The sequence below is a fragment of the Manis javanica genome, chromosome 11, assembly GCF_040802235.1.
Source record: "Manis javanica isolate MJ-LG chromosome 11, MJ_LKY, whole genome shotgun sequence".
Classification (NCBI taxonomy): domain Eukaryota; kingdom Metazoa; phylum Chordata; class Mammalia; order Pholidota; family Manidae; genus Manis; species Manis javanica.
This window is the reverse complement of record NC_133166.1, coordinates 25,138,684-25,156,100: the sequence shown is the minus strand read 5'-3', so window position 1 is coordinate 25,156,100 and position 17,417 is coordinate 25,138,684. Positions and strand designations below refer to the sequence as shown.

Genomic DNA, 17,417 nt, shown 5'->3' with positions numbered 1-17,417 from the left:
GCTTAAAATTGCCAGGAATATCAGGAAATAAAGAAATATGATTCCTTATTGCACAGCCATAGGTACAATATACAAGTTTAGCCACAGAGGAAAGCAATCCAGACTCACTAACTGTGAAGAACTGAACACCTATAAGCCAGTAAATGCACAAGAGCACATTAATAGGGGAGAAGAAAACTATAAGGAGACTGGATGTATGTAAATTGTGTTTCAGTAAAATTATACAAGGGAAAAGGGATAACAGAATTGAGATTATGGAATACCCTAATCTACCTTTACATTTTAAGAAAACATGACCTTAATCTTTTCCTGAGACACAAGTGAGAAATCAGTGATAATCATTCTGGAATTAAGGTTAGCACTTTCCTTATTTAATTTTTACATAGTTTGTCCACATAAGTTAATTTGTTCTTAATCTTTTCAAAGATTTCTCCAATGAGTGAAATATTTGAATATCAGGCATCTCATCTGAGCATCGTGGGACCTGTCTCTTCCCAAGGAGAATTGCATGAGTGCTATCCACAGACAAACTGTTCGAGAGGACATTGTTACTGCTTGATGCTTACTCTTGGCCCAGTCCTTATTTTCTCTTTCATCTTAAGTCCCCTAAGAGACCCATTAGCCTTCCAAACAGAGGGGCCTCCTGAGCATTGGAACAACACATTCAAAGCAACATTGACTACCAACCTAACCACACAATCCTCACTGCTCCAGTGGTAAACATTGCCATATTTTTTAGCTATCCTTACATATGCATATTGGCCTAGATGCTGCAGGGAAAAATGATCATTTGAGGATTTTTGGAGAACCACATTATTTTTTTATTATCATCTACCATGAGTGGTAGGATAGAATTCAAGATAAAGCAGAAAGTAAAATGGGAAGGGAAGATTTGTAAACATTTAAATCATGTTATACATTTATGAGATATAATGGGTGTTTGAGTAATTTGGTAGTTAGTGGAGAAGAGGAGTCAAATAAAATTATATATATACACATATAAATATTTATTAGATAAATATATATAATCTGTATTTACTGGGTCCTCATCTGTTAATGGAGGAAATTCAGAAATTTCAGCTACAAATTTTTAAGAACATATTCTAAGAAGACAGTTGAAATAAATGAAGGGTAGACAATGACTATGAATAAATTGGCTATCTCTGGTGGGTCAGAAGCCTTGGAAGCAAGATAAAAATCTGTGGAATTCTTAAGAGGATGTAAGGGATATACAGAAACAACAGATCTGCCATCAGAAGAATGTACTGAGATTCAGTAACTTCCCTTGGGTGTCTACAGTCTGATGAAGTGGACTGACATGAGAATAAACGCGCACAAAGCATATGGTAAGAGCTGTAACAAAAACAGACTTAGTGGCTGCTTGACTGAAGCATCAGAGACAACTAGATCGAGAAGACAAGGGTAATTCTGAGATTTCCTCATTTAATGGCCGGGTAGCTGTTACTGCCAGCAAAGAAGATACAATCAGATAGAAGCAAATGGGAGAACTTATTTTAGTTTGGGCATCTTTATGAACAATTTTTAATACTTTAATGTAAAATATATAATGCTTTCAAAAAACACTGTATAGAAAATACTGTGGCATTCCGATAGATTCCTCTACTCTAAGGGGCTGATTCCAGATAAGGGGCTATAGTGGACTGACCCAGAACCAGGTAAAATGATAAAGTCCAAGCTGTTACAAGGAATAAGACACTTACATGGTTCAGAAACAGATGGAATGACTGTGCCAATTGAAAATTAAGGACATCTGGGCAGGGATTCTGACTGTGCTGGCCGGCTGTTCATTGAACATAATATACAGAATGACCTTGTGGAAATAAATGGATTTCTATACAATTTCTTTCAAACTAAGCCTAAGATAAAATAAAGAAGACTTTGTAGATGGGAGGGGTGACTGTACAAACAGACCGTGATTTGTGGGTAGTTCTCTGCAATGTGTGCCATATTCTAGGAATCTGCAGAAGCTTCCCTTGTTTAAGGGAAAGTCACTTTATTTCTTTGCTGCTGGTATGGGTTAGACCTGTTACTTTCTTATAAGTAGATTTACTGAATATTAAAGATGATTCAAAGTTATTTACATGTATTTACACAGAGCAGTTTCTCTTGTTTGTAATCGTTAGTAATGTTTCCTAGGTAAAATTTATTACTTATTCCTAGGGGGGTGTTGGGGTCCATGGGTTGCTGTTGAGGTCTTGGGGCAACGCTAGGAGCAAAGAAAGCAGCAGGAGTCATCATGGGAGTGCTTAAAAAAAGCCACTTCATTCTGCATAAAGCTATAATTTATATACCGCTATAGTGCTAATTCATCGTTTTCTAAGTATTGAAGATGCTGTGAGTATGGCCTTCATGGCCAGGTGTCCAGCTTTCAAAGCCCTTATCTAGCTCCTTACTTATGGGTACAGTACGCTGTGTTTTCAAGGTTTCGTGGACAAGGCCAGACGTATACGGGGTGAGGCAGCAGACAGCTGTCCTCACACAACAGCAGGGAAAGTGAGGGCAGAGCTTCCCCACAGGGGGTGAGCCTCTTATATGTTTGATTCCCCTAGAAGGAGATATAGGAATGAAATTTGGCAAACCAAGTTTCTAAGTGGACAGCAGTCATTTGAATATTTGTATAAGCAAAAATTTAATAAATACTTAAAATCTTTTCATACTTTGAACACTTGCTCTTTGTAAATTTTTTTTTTCTTGCCTTAAGTCTTTTCTCTGGAATTATAGGCTTTTCCCTTATGGAATAATTTCCACAACTTTAAGTTGCCATGTTGTGGCTAAAGTTTCAGCTCTGATTTTTTCTGAAATGCTTTATGACTCATTTAACATTTTTCAATTCCTCATAAGGAAGCATGTCAGATTCTTACATAGGCCTAGAGCAACATTACGTTTAATAATAGCAGGAATGCAGAGCCGTAACAGGAAAGCATTTTTTTCTCACACAGCTATTATTTAGACATCCACACAAGGATTGCCATTAGGAATCTTTATCAATATATCTTGGGCTCTCACATCAGTGGAGTTCAGGACCAGAAATTGAGATGCTGTGGGCAATTGTAGATTTAAAAATCATATTATGAGTAGAGTGTATATTCCAGAATTACAATTGTAGGTAGAAACTGGATGGCAGAAGAAAAATGGATGTCAGTTACCAAAAGTAGAGGATGTGGTCAGAGCAAGAGTCACAAGTAGCTACTCTTGCTGCTGAGACTAAAGGGCTGAATTGCGCTTGATTAATTCTTCACTGTCATTAAACAGGAAGGTGGTACCCAGAGATAAGAGCTGTGTATATATCTGATAGTAATGCCTGTATGCCTGTGGAGAAAATAGATTGGGCTCATTAACAACTAATATGCTTATTTGCAGCAATTTTAAATCATTTCATTGCATGCATACATTAAATATTCCTTTTTAATCTGTTTAGACAGTCATGTTATGCTGTCCATCTTTAGATTTTCAGGAGTGAATATAAAATATGAATAAATTTGCCTTTCATGATAAGGCACATACTATCTTTCATTTTTATAAGCTTTGTTCTTATATTTTGGGGTTAGGAGATCTTATTCTGAATTCCTGATTATTTAGTTATGCTCCCTATAGATAAGAGTAGCAATAAAATAATGATTGTTTTTTGAAATACCTGTTAATTATTGTGCATGTTTGTGTGTGTATGCATGCATATCTATACTTGACCTCAATTTCCTTGAAAACACAGCTCAACTTCCCCTAAACTATTTATATCACAAAATTTAATATCAGCTTGGATGCAATGATGAGGATATTATATTACTAACTGATGCTGTAATAAGAAATAAAAAGTACTGGACAAAATTCCAAAACTCAGAAAAAAATAGCCTGACATAAATTAATGTTCTCATTTGATGGTGAAGTTGCAGGAACAATGAAGACAGAAAGGTGGTTTACCTGATGATTTACAGAGGTTTAGCCCTTTTTGGTAAGCTGTCAAATCATGTGTCTTGAGTTCCCAGAGCCAGACCCGTGGAGGAATCATTCCGTCATCCTGCTTTCCTCTCTTAGGTGATTTGACTGGCTACTTTGGAGCTGATCATGCAAACCCTACAGTTTTAACATGGCAGACAATGCCACACATCACTACATCTCATCTTTCTTCCTGGTTGGTATTCCTGGTTTACAAGATTTTCACTGCTGGATGGGGATCCCCGTCTGCCTCCTCTATGCACTCACCTTGCTGGGGAACAGCATAATCATTGTTACCATCAAACTGGAGTCCAGCCTCCACCAGCCTATGTATTTCTTCCTTTGCATGCTGGCAGTGAATGACGTGGCTCTTGCTTCTTCCACAGCCCCCAGGATGCTTGGCATTTTCTGGTTGGATACTCACAGGTTTGATTTTAATGCCTGCCTTGCACAGTTGTATTTTATCCACACATTTTGCATAATTGAGTCAGCCTTGCTAGTTGCCATGGCCTTTGACCGCTATGTAGCTATTTGCATCCCACTGCGCTATACAACCATCCTGACAACACCTCAGGTCATTAAAATGGGTCTAGCTGGCATGACCCGAGCTACTCTTATGGTTTTGCCCTGCCCTCTTCTCATTAAAAGGCTACCATATTATACTAAATATGTTATCAATCATGCCTATTGTGAACACATGGCTGTGGTGAAGTTGGCTAGTGCCAACACCAATATTAACAGAGCATATGGACTCTCTGTGGCTCTTTCAGTGATGGTGTTGGACCTAGGGCTCATAGCCACATCCTATATCAAAATCCTCCAGGCAGTCTTCCGGCTCTCTTCCAGGAATGCCCGCTCTAAAGCACTGGGCACCTGTGCTGCCCATGTCTGCACTATACTTGTCTCCTACACACCTGCCCTGTTTAGTTTCCTAACTCATCGCATTGGCAAGAGGGTACCTCCAAGTGTCCACATAATTTTTGCAAGTTTGTACCTTCTGGTTCCTCCCGTAGTCAACCCCCTGGTGTATGGTGTCAAGACTAAGCAGATTCGTGACCGGGTGATTGGTCTCTTTTACCCAAACAAGAAAATTTCTGAGAACTAAAATTCACAAATGCAAACCCACATTAGTAGAATCTTTTCCACGGAGTCATGGCGCATTTAGTACTAGTTTCAACCTTATGCCCAGCATGCTGTTTCTCCATTCAGATAAGTTATTTAGCAGGGATATTTAATGCGTACTATTTTTTTTTGTCTACTTTTGTATTTTCTGTTTCTTTCCTTTAGAAATAAAAGAATGTCTTTTCATTGGAGGCTTTTGGTAAGTGTTAGGCAAAATTGTTATTTATTGTTGCTTCATATTCTATACTTACTAATAATATTTTTTCATGTCCACTATAGTTAAAAGACTAGACTAATTACCCTAATAATTTAAAACTCCTCAGTACATTGAACTTTGCAATTTGAAGTTTTTTTTTTAAATCCGAACTATCGTATGAAGTGATTAAAAATTCTTATGTAAAAGTCATTATTTTCAAGTTTCCTTTTACTTATTATAATAGTAATAATAGCAGGTTATCATTCAAATAGTGATCACTATGTGTTTGACTATTTATTTAGCCCCTTTCAAGCACTTACTCCTTCAGTCAAAAAAACTATACAGTGGTAGAGGTGTATTATTATTCTCATTGTACTGTTTAGGAAACTGAGACACAGAAAGGTTATATAAGTTACACAGGTAACTCAACTAGGAAGTGACGATGTACAATTCAGACTCAGCAGCTTTGGCCTTCAGAATGCATGCTCCTTGCTATCAATACTATTGTCCACCGTAATAGAAGCCTCATACTGATTTTTCATATTATGAATATGGAAGCCTAACTCCTTTGAATGTTTTGTATTTTATCATACATCTGTTCTTATTTAGTAATCATGGTGGTTTTTTTGAGTTTCCCTCAAACCTCTTGTAGTTGATAAATTCTACTACAACATTTTGCCAAAACCCAAGCAAGAATTGTTTCTATTTTGCTAGAGAAATATCCTATCAATGCAGCCTGGTAACTTTACGACTATTCTTTCCACCTTGGAGTAAAACTTGAAGAGTCTGAAAACCCCACTTATCCGTATGCAGTTCTGTTTTGTTTAGCTTCCATGAATATCAACTTTTTGTCACATTCGTTCAATGCTGATATTGAAGGCAATACTTCGATTTAAAATATTAATTTTGTTAAGCATAGAGCACAGAGGAAACTTATTTGGGTGTATCTGCAAGTGCTCCATTCAAAACATCATTTTGCTTTTATATGATTTCATGGGATGTGGCTTGATTTGTTGGTAATTGTTGATTTTTGACAAAGGTCAGTACATATTTACAAACATTTGTGTGTTATCAAGTGAATGAGTTCCTCACATCTTTAGCTTTTAAGATATTTCTGCTATAGCCATATTCTTGTAGGTTGATGACCATATATGTATATATATATATATATATATATATATATATATATCATCAACTTTTGCATGTTATATATTTAAAACAGTTGTGTTTCTTTATAGTAATAATGTAATTCTTCCATTTGTTCAAAAAATATATATTAAGCAGCCTTATCAGATACTTTAGAGCTAGGGTTCTAAAGCAAGATAAGTCAAGTTCAAATACTGCTTCCATTACTAATAGCTGGATGAGTGTCATTTTTAACTTCATAAATCCTAAGTTTCCTTGCAGGTTAAATCATAGTAATAGTTTTTATACTTTACAGTGTGAGAGTAAATATTAAATGATAATTGGTGGAACAATTATCACAATAGTCAACAAAATCATATTCTGTAAGACCCGTGTCAGTGGTCTTATATAAGAGATCTTATTTCTTTAATTACACATATCCCAAAGTGGACATTTTACACTTATTTCTCCATCCAAACCATCCTACAAAATTTCTTATTTCAGTGAATAGAACACCAAGCCACTCATGTTAGAGAGAATCAGTAAATGTCATAGAGTATTTACAAGAGTCAAACATATTGCAAAGGCATATGAGAAAGTAAATATTCAAAAAAATTGAGTAAAGAGAAAAATGATGTAGCATGTATCCCAAATAATGTGGAAAAGACAAATTCAATGGACTATAGTTTAAAAATGTGTAGATAATTACAGACACCAAAAATAACACTGAGTCCAAGAAAAGTTTAATTAAGGCATAATAAAGATGCCAAGAAAAGGCAGAGTTCAGTTTTGAAGAGTGATGATATTATTACTAGGTAACAAGACAAAGATTTCCAAGGAGAGGTAACATAATAATGGAAGAGAGTAGACATTGTAAGAAGTATGAAAATAGTAATGTCATAAAAACAAAAGGAGAATAATGTTTCATGGAAAAACATGTAATTTGTAAAGCAGCAGGTATATCCAATAGGAAAAGATTTGGTATGTGGCATTATGAAGGTCATTGGTAGCACTGGGAAATGAAAGTGCACTGCAATGGGGAAAGGCCTGTACAGTCTTGTATAATGGGTGATGTTGGTTCCTGGTGATAAATCTAGTCCAAAACATGAACTTACCAGTTTAATGACTACATTACATTTTATACTTAAAGAATCCAACACTATGCTTGCTCAATCACATAGAATGTGAATCTGTCAAGGCTATGGGACAAACCAAAGCAAACAGGTCAAATCCCACTTGTTGTCTCCTTTGAAAATAAAGTTTTATTGGAACATAACCATTTCCATTAATTTATCTACTGTCTATGGAAACTTTTGCTCTACAGTGGCAAAGTTGAATAGTTAGGACAGAGATTACATGACCAAAAACGCTTAAAATATTTACCATTTGTTCTTTTACATAAAAAGTTTGTGGATGTATAATTAAAGGCAACAATGACTACATTATAATGTCTTAGTCATTTATATTCTTATATTGTTGTCTGTATTGACCTGCTCATAATTTTTCAAATTTCTACTGAAATTTTTCTATAAGATCCATGTTATGAAAGCTATAAAAGCATTTACATTTCTTATATACAAGAAAGCCACTTTAAAGATAAACATACATATGTGAAAGACCTATGCCCTGAAAACTACAAGACACTCTTGAGAGAAATTAAAGAAGACACTAACAAATGGAAACTCATCCCATGCTCTTGGGTAGGAAGAATTAATATTGTCAAAATGGCCATCTTGCCCAAAGCAATGTACAGATTCAATGCAATCCCTGTCAAAATACCAAGAGCATTCTTCAATGAACTGGAACAAATAGTTCTAAAATTCATATGGAACACAAAAGACCCCGAATAGCCAAAGCAATCCACAGAGGGAAAAATAAAGCTGGGGATCTCACTTCCCAACTTCATGCTCCACTACAAAGCCACAGAAATCAAGACAATTTGGTACTGACACTAGAACAGACCCATAGACCAGTAGAAAATAATAGAGAGTCCAGACATAAACCCAAGTATATGTGGTCAATTAATATATGATAAAAGAACCATGGATATACAATGGGGAAATGACAGCGTCTTCAACAGCTGATGTTGGAATAACTGGACAGCTACATGTAAGAGAGTGAAATTGGATCATTGTTTAAACCCATACAGAAAAGTAAATTCAAAATTGATCAAAGACCTGAATGTAAGTCATGAAACCATAAAACTCTTAGAAAAAAACACAGGCAAAATCTTTTGGACAGAAACATGAGCAACTTCTTCATGAACATATATCCCTGGGCAAGGGAAACAAAAGCAAAAATGAACAAGTGGGACTATATCAAACTGAAAACCTCTGTACAGTAAAGGACACCATCAGTAGAAGAAAAAGACATCCTACAGTATGGGAGAATATATTCAGAAATGACATATCCAACAAGGGGTTGACATCCAAAATATATAAAGAGCTCTCGCACCTCAACAAACAAAATCAAATAATCCAATTAAAAATGGGCAGAGGATCAGAACAGACACTTTCCTGAAAGAGGAAGTTCAGATGGCCAACAGGCACATCCACATCCCTAATCATCAGAGAAATGCAAATTAAAAGTACAATGAGATATCACCTCACACCAGTTAGGATGGCCACCATCCAAAAGACAAACAACAAATGTTGACAAGAATGTAGAGAAAAGGGAACCCTCCTACACTACTGGTGGAAATGTAAATTGTTCAACCACTGTGGAAAGCAGTATGGAGGTTCCTCAAGAAACTCAAAATAGAAATACCATTTGACCCAGGAATTCCACTCCTAGAAATTTACCCTAAGAATGCAGCAGCCCAGTTTGAAAAATACATACGCACCCCTATGTTTATTGCAGTGTTATTTATAATAGCCAAGAAATGGAAACAACCTAAGTGTCCATCAGTAAATGAATGGATAAAGAAGGTGTGGTACATATACACAATGGAATATTATTCAGCCATAAGAAGAAAACAAATTCTACCATTTGCAACAACATGGATGGAGCTAGAAGGTATTATGCTCAGTGAAATAAGCCAGGTGGAGAGGGACACGTATCAAATGATTTCACTCATCTGTGGAGTATAAGAACAAAGAAAGAAAACTGAAAGAACAAAACAGCAGCAGACTCACAGAACCCAAGAATGGACTAACAGTTACCAAAGGGAAAGGGACTGGGGAAGATGGGTAGGAAGGGAGGGATAAGGGAGAAAAAGGGGCATTACTATTAGCACACATAGTGCAGGGGATGGCACGGGGAATGCAGTACAACACAGAGAAGACAATTAGTGATTCTACAGCATCTTACTACACTGATGGACAGTGACTTTAATGGGGTATGTGAGGGGGACTTGATAATGGGGGGAGTCTAGTATCTATAATATTGTTCATGAATGATACCAAAAAAAAGAATATGTGTAAACATACATATATTAAAAGTAAAGTAAAGGTATGGAAAATACATCAAATGCTAACTAATGAAAAGAAAGCCAAATCAACTATATTAATTTCAAAGAAAATTATTAGAAATAAAGTAGAAAATATATAATTATAAATAGTCAAGCCTCCAAAAAGACATAACAATCCTTAATGTATATGAACCTAACACCAGAGCATTAAAATTTATGGGCAAAACTGATAAGACAGTAAACAGATGTAAGCAACTGCACTATTATAATTGAGCCCTTGTACTTCCCTCTTTCAGTAACTGATCGAGAAGGCAGAAAATCTGTAAGGATATAGGGACTGTACAGCACCACTGATCTACTTGATTGACATTTATGGGATATTCAATCCATGCCATCACAATAGATATTCTTCTCAAGTTCACATGGAACATTTTTAAAAGAGGCCACTTTCTGATCATAAATACACCTTGGAAAATATAAAATAGTATGAATAATACAAAAGACATTAACAGACCACAAAAGATTTAAACTACAAATTATTAACAGAAAGCTAGCTAGAAAATTCCCCAGATTTAGGGATCAAATAATATACTTCTAAGCAGCACATAGATCAAAAGGGAGGTCTAAAGGGAGCTTCAATATATTTTTGAACTAAATAAAAATGTATAGGAAGCACAGAAACAATGTTAAGAGGGAAATATATCACTTAGGGTGTATATTTTTGTAAATAAAAATCTAAAATCATAATCTAAGTTTCGCCTTTGGAAACCAAAGAAGAAAGAGATCAGTTTTAACCTAAAGCAAAAAAGAAAGTATATAATAAAAAAATTGAACAGATGTCACTAAAACTGAATTTAAGAAATACGGAAGTCATTAGAGCAAAAATCTGACTTCTTCAAAAGATCAACAGAATTGATAAATCTCTAGCCATGCAAAGAAGAAACTAATAGAATAAAAAAATTACTAATATCAGAAATTAAATAGAGGGTCATAGCTACTAATCATATGGACATAAAAGTAAAATAAAAGAGTACTATGAACAGCTCTATAATCACAAAGTTGATAACTTAGGTTATATAGAACAATTCCTTGAAGACACAACCAACCAAAACTCCCACAGACAGAAACAGATATGAATTGGCTCATACCTAGTAAACAACAAGTCAACATATAATAATCTTCCAAAATATAAAACACCAGGACTAGATGGTTTCATTTGATGAATTATAGAAATTATTTAAAGAAGTGATATCAATTCTTCCAATCTCTTCCAGAAAATAGAAACAGGGGGGCCACTTCTTAACTCATTTTGTGAGTCAGGGATAATTAAAGGAATATTAAATGAATCATTAGAAAAGTATCTTCTATGAACACAGATATATAAAGCCTCAACAATGTATGAAAAGAATATTACATTACACAAAAGTGAAATTTATACCAGGTATACAAGACTGGTTCAATAACCAAAACAAAATTAATGATATCCATAGCAACAACATGATGAAAAGGAGAAATCATAATCTTATTAATCGATGTGTAAAAGCACTGAAAAAATCCAACACCTATTTGTGAGGGGGAAAAGTAAGATAAGAAAACTAGTATTAGAGGGTTGCTCTTCAAGTGGGAAAATAAATTCAACAATAATGCTACATCTAACATCATACTGCAAGGTGAGAAACAGATCCTGGAATGCCACAAAGAAGTACTACAGACACACACACACACACACACACAAACACACAATGAGGAGTAAGTCAAAAAGGAACAGAAGCCAATTGAAAAGGCGCCAATGCTAAAATTGGAAAACTTGAGCAATGAAATAAAGTAACATTGGATTATTACTCAAATTATAATGAAACTATCCATAGGTCCATACAGATATTAACAAATGATTGAATGAATTAATAAGTAGGGTTAATAAATCAACCTTCCACACATAAGAATTCCAAATAATCTATTAAATTATGCAGCTACTCCATCCTCAAGGAAAAAGAACATAAATTCCAACTCTGTAAGTGTGGGCTACACTTAGTGACTTCCTTCCTGAAAGTACAGTATGGAAGTAGTTATTTTTTTAAAAAAGACACAATGAAGACATATGACAAACACTAGTTCAGACAAATAACCAAGGTTGACATACATGGTGGATAAATCATGTCGATAGTGTATATCCTCTTTATAAGGTGAGAAAGGCACTTCAAAATTGATGATTTCCTAAAAGCACATAATCTGATCATGAGAATAGTATCAGATAAATTCTAATAGAAGGGCTTACTATAAAATACATAAATAATATTCTGTGATACTGTCAAGATCATTAGCAACAAAAGAAAGCATCCAAAATTTACAGCCAAGAGAAGTTTAAGGAGACATACAGTTGATATACTAGATGGGATTTAGGAATAAAAATAAAGGAAATTAAGTAAAAATTAAGAAATTTGAGTAAAATATGGACTTCATTTAATTATAATGTACTTTATTAATTATAATGTAATATCAGTTCAATTGTAACAAATATACCATAATGCAAGATGATAAAGAAAACTGGGTGTTGGGTCTATGGTAACTCTCAATACTATATATTCCAATTTCTTTAACTCCAAATCTTCTAAGAATAAACTGCATAAATTGCATTCCAATCCAAAATTAAACACCTGAATCTTATTAGTGCTCAGATGATTATAAGACATCGGATATCCTATATGATGACACAAGGAAAGTGGAAGACAAAAAGTAATTCGTTATCATTGGAATTATTCACATTAGACTTAATTTATTCTTTTTAAAGAAATCCATGCACTGAGTACTACTAATTAGAGGCTAACAACTTAACTTAAATATGTTTTTAAAAAGCTTCCCATTCGGAAACAAAGAAAAATCTTCACTGACTGAACCACGAACAAGGCTTAATGATTTTTAAGTAACACGTCATCTACTGATGAATTAATTTTGTATCCTTAAAAACTGAAATTGTTAAATAGGAATTAGATCTTAACTGTCTTGAATGGAAATTTACAGCTCTAAACTTCAGCAGACAATGACTTCAGAAATCACAGACTCTCACCAACAACAAGTGCTTCTGGGTGACATTTTCTTGTCTGATATAAAATACAATAATAAGAAATCAAGATATATATTCAGAGTGGAAAATCTTGGCCACCCGATCTCGAATCTGTTTGGTCTTCACACCGTACACAACAGGATTGAGCAAAGGGGGGACAAGCAGGTAAAGGTTGGACAGAAGAATGTGAATGTAGGGTGGAATGTGGAATCCAAACCTGTGTGTAAAGAAGGAGAAGAAAGCCAGGAGATAAAACTCAAGGAAGACACAAATATGGGCGATGCAGGTGTTAAAAGCTTTGAGTCGCGCTTCCTTTTGGGGCAGGTTGAAGACAATTACAAATATCCGGATGTAGGAGAGTGTGATGAAGGTGATGTCAAGTCCGAGGATACTGAAAGCCACGAACAGACCATAGGTCTTGTTGATTCGAATATCTTCTGCCGCCAGCTTCATGATGGCCATGTGCTCACAGTATGAGTGGGAGACCACAGTGGTCCAGTAATATCTCAGCCGGCATTTGATGAGGATGAGACATGGAGCTACCAGGAGGGCTGCTCTGAGTGTCACTCCAACCCCGATCTGACTGAGAAGCCGGTGGGTAAACACGGTTGCATATCTCAGAGGATCACAGATGGCCACATAGCGGTCCAGGGCCATGGCCAGTAGGATACCAGACTCAGTTGACTGGAACGTGTGGATGAGCCACATCTGCAAGAGACAGACATCAAAGTGTATGTCTGGTAAATGGAACCAGAATATTCCTAACATTTTTGGTAGGATACAGGTGCTGAGAGCAATGTCTGTTACTCCAAGCATTGCCAGCAAGAGGTACATGGGCTCATGGAGGCTGCGCTCAGATTTGATGGTGAGCAGGAGCAGGGAATTGCCAAACAGAGCAATGATGTACATGGCACAGAAGGGAATCCCAATCCAGAACTGCACAGACTCCAAGCCAGGGATTCCAATCAGCGTCAGCATCGAGGGCATGAAGACTGTGCCGTTGAGCTTGAACATGTTTGCTCAGAGCTGCCTGCTTTAGAGCTTCTGATTCAAGATGGCAGTTTGTGTTGAGTGTCTGTCTTCTGTTTTCTGTTCTCGCCTAGATTCATACAATCAGAGGTTGAATGTGGTTTCAAATGGCACTTTGTCAGATATAGCAATTTATTTCTGGGGCAATTACGTGTTTCCGGGAATACAGATATGGACTCCTAAATGATTTATTTAGGATTCCACTGTCTTCTGTTCTTTTTCCCCCAACACTTCCCTCTGTTCCCCTCCATGCCTTCTGTGTCTCTGTCTCTCTGTCACACACACACATACACACACACACTTGAATACTATCTGCACACCCACTCAACACCAACCGCATGTGCACACTCACTATTGAAAGAAGATACATTTCTAATGATGTGAAGGCACATGGCGGTGTATTGTCTGTTAAAAAATATTCCGTTGAATATCAGTTTGGTTTTCTTTGTTAATATGATAAAGATATTTAATTAGTATATTACCTATACATCTTTTTATGGAATCCTTACCCAAGAAGCATTTAGCCAAGCAGTTAGATGGAAAGAAATGAAAAAATATCCACTATTCTAGTGCTATAGTAAGCATTGGGTAGTAAGAACTTATAAAGTCAGATCCTTAATGTCAAAGAGAAAATGATTTACTGGATGATGCATATTACCAGTGTCATGTGCATAAGAAAATGATGTGACACTGTTTTAGACCTTACATTCATTCTAGAAGTGGATGATTGAGAATTGTTCCCTCCAAAACTTGTACAAAATTAGGTATTTTAGGGATAGAAAATAAGTGATAATAAAAATTGCTTATGAAAATTTAGATCTGCAAATTTTGATATGGAAAAAATTTCCTTAATAAAATAATGCCCAAATAGTAACAGTTGGTATACATTTTATATCTTTAAGAAAAACTTTTCATTAAATAAACAATATCTTCATTTGATAATATGTGCAGGAAAAATTGGTCTTAATTACTATTTTGTAAAATACATCAGAAATTATGAACATGAGGAATAAAATTACTTCAAATACATACAGTATTGAGTAGGTAATTATGTTTGTTCAGTGGGATTCGATTTAGGATATGGCATCTTGATAAATGTAACAGTTTTCATATATTTCCTGTTAATATAATTGCCATTTACAACATAGAGTCTAATTATTCTTTGCTCAATAGGATGGGATAAACTATCTCAAAATTATCACTTTTGCCAATCATGCAGAATCGTAAATAATAAGGTTTTCCTGGACAAGGTGATACATCAATATGTTTACATAATGAAGTAGAATAAATTTATTTGGAATTTTACCTTTAATGAAAGTGTGGTGATTTTCCACATCCACACCCCTAATGCATATCTCTCCTACTTTATGTTTCCTTTAACTACCGTTTCCTATTTATGCTACCCTTGGATAGTATCCTCATGGCTGTTCATTCTGATAGGAAATGTTAACACATGTTCCAATTTATACATTTGCTTGCACCTATTATATTCCCTTGAACTTGAAGGTTATTTTTTTCTTTCACATTGAAACTGATAACTCCTTTAATATAGAATATAGTTCCCATGACCTTCAATTCCTTTTCAGCATCTTTTTCCACTTCAGGATCTATGTTGATGGCCCATCCAACAAGTTCTGTCAGATTCTTTCTTTCTTGACAAATGTGTGAAGTTAGCCTGATGAATGAGATTCCTGGTCTCAAAGTTATCTTTCATCTAAATTTTCAAATTAAGGAGGCAAAACTATTAAAGAGCACAACATTTTGTAGCTTGGATGCAGAAATAGCAAGGGTTTAAGAGAAAGTTATCATTCCTCAGGCTGAATTTTACTTTTGATTAATGTTTGGTGAATGAATTCACTGTTGTATGGTGTGGCTGGGGTAACAAAATCCATTTCATAAAGGTGAAAATGTTAACAAGTTGATTTGGCTTTCTATTTAATTAGTCTTTTTCCATCCAATGTTACCAACAATGCAACCAATTTATACCAGTGGGTTTAGGATTATTTTAGGGAGTATTTTTATATCTATTTTTGCACATGACAGCAAAATACCAAATTTCTGTAGGAAAAAAGAAAACTGTTTTCCCACTCCCTCAGAGTCTCTATTCAGTGGAAATCTCCATTTGGTGGCTGACTCATGTAGATTCAGCTTCTGAATAACTCTGTTCCCCGTGTCATCTCCGTGGTTACTCCTCCATTCTGTCCTGCTCACCTATATTGCTAGATTTTTTCAGAAATGATCACACCTTTCAATAATAACCCCCAACTTTTTAATGGAATCCAAAAAATTTGTAGGTTTAATATCTTATACTTTCCAGCATGAAGGCCCTATGAAGTAACTTGGAACCTGTACCCTGTCCACATGGACAACTTTACAGTGAAGCGCTTAAAATTATGGATTCTACAAACTGTATCTCAGTTCCAGCATTTACTTGCTGCGTATCCTCTGCCAAGTTATTACAAGTTTTCTGGGCCTCATGTACCTCAGCTAATCAGTGGGGATAACAACCATTCTTCCTCATATGGAAAAGTGGGTTACTTGAAATATAATCACTTGAACAAAAATGCTTGAAAACATTCTTTGAAAATAATATGCTTACAGGTATGTTTGCCATATAAAGAGCATGACATAACTGTATTTTGTTAATATTCCTGTTGTTATTCAGTTCAACTTCCCTTACAAACCTACAGTCATTAAGAAATTTATTTTGGAATCCAAAAAAAAAATTTTAAATGCTCCAACATCTATTTCATTCTTTCCTGTCATTATATCTTGCTTTTTAAAGATTTTCTCCTGTCCCTGAGACTTTCCCATTTAATGAATATCTGTTTACTATTCAGCTTTCAGCTGTAGCCTCACCTCCTTTCTTGATGTCCTTAAGTAGAAGTCCATATTCCCCCTTTGTGTCATCAATGAAAAAGAGGAATTGTTTAATGAATGCAACCCACTGAAAAATCAATGAAACAATTAGCTTCATTTTTCCTGAATTAATTAAATATCAGAAGATATATAAATTTTAATGCAAATGCAAATCCTTTTGCCCTGTTCCCAGGTGTATGCCTCTAAACAGATTAGGAAAACTGGAGAATTAATCTAGGAAAATTCTAAGAATCTCTGTATCTTGATGTATAAGCTTCATCTGTTTTCATTACATGTTTACTTTCCCATGTTGACCTGAGTCAGGATAGAAACCTATCTTAGTTGAAGATTTGAAGAATTTTACTAATGCTGAGCAAAGGAAAGGGAAAATACCCACGAGACCAAGGGGAAATCAGTAGTTTTTTAATACTCCTTTTATACTAGTCAAATCCTAAATAAATATTAATATCCTTCAAAATGTCTACTCAGAACTGACACTTTTGCAGAGCTAACCCCTTATATACAATGGCAGTTTCAGTTCCCTACACTTCCCTTGGATCATCTCTAAATATTTCTCCCTAGACCTTGCAGACACCGCTGAGAATACATATTCACAAACTCAATACTCTAACCTTATGTGTGGGCACCAGCTTGTGCATCTG

At 35.4% G+C, this 17,417-nt stretch overlaps 2 protein-coding genes across 2 annotated transcripts; one reads left to right on the top strand and one right to left on the bottom strand.

The window, feature by feature from the left end:
- Positions 1-4,105: 4,105 nt before the first annotated feature.
- On the top strand, positions 4,106-5,059 carry LOC118968836 (olfactory receptor 52P1-like). Its single transcript, XM_037001001.2, has one exon. It carries the CDS (start codon positions 4,106-4,108, stop codon positions 5,057-5,059), a length of 954 nt encoding a protein of 317 aa, XP_036856896.1.
- Positions 5,060-12,930: 7,871 nt separating this feature from the next.
- On the bottom strand, positions 12,931-13,881 carry LOC118968830 (olfactory receptor 52A5-like). The gene has a single exon (XM_037000968.2). It carries the CDS (start codon positions 13,879-13,881, stop codon positions 12,931-12,933), a length of 951 nt encoding a protein of 316 aa, XP_036856863.2.
- Between the last annotated feature and the right edge of the window lie 3,536 nt (positions 13,882-17,417).

What these genes read in the sequence shown, in the direction of transcription:
- LOC118968836 (XM_037001001.2), top strand. Translation starts at nt 4,106, where the DNA reads ATGGCAGACAATGCCACACATCACTACATCTCATCTTTCTTCCTGGTT.
- LOC118968830 (XM_037000968.2), bottom strand. Translation starts at nt 13,881, where the DNA reads ATGTTCAAGCTCAACGGCACAGTCTTCATGCCCTCGATGCTGACGCTG.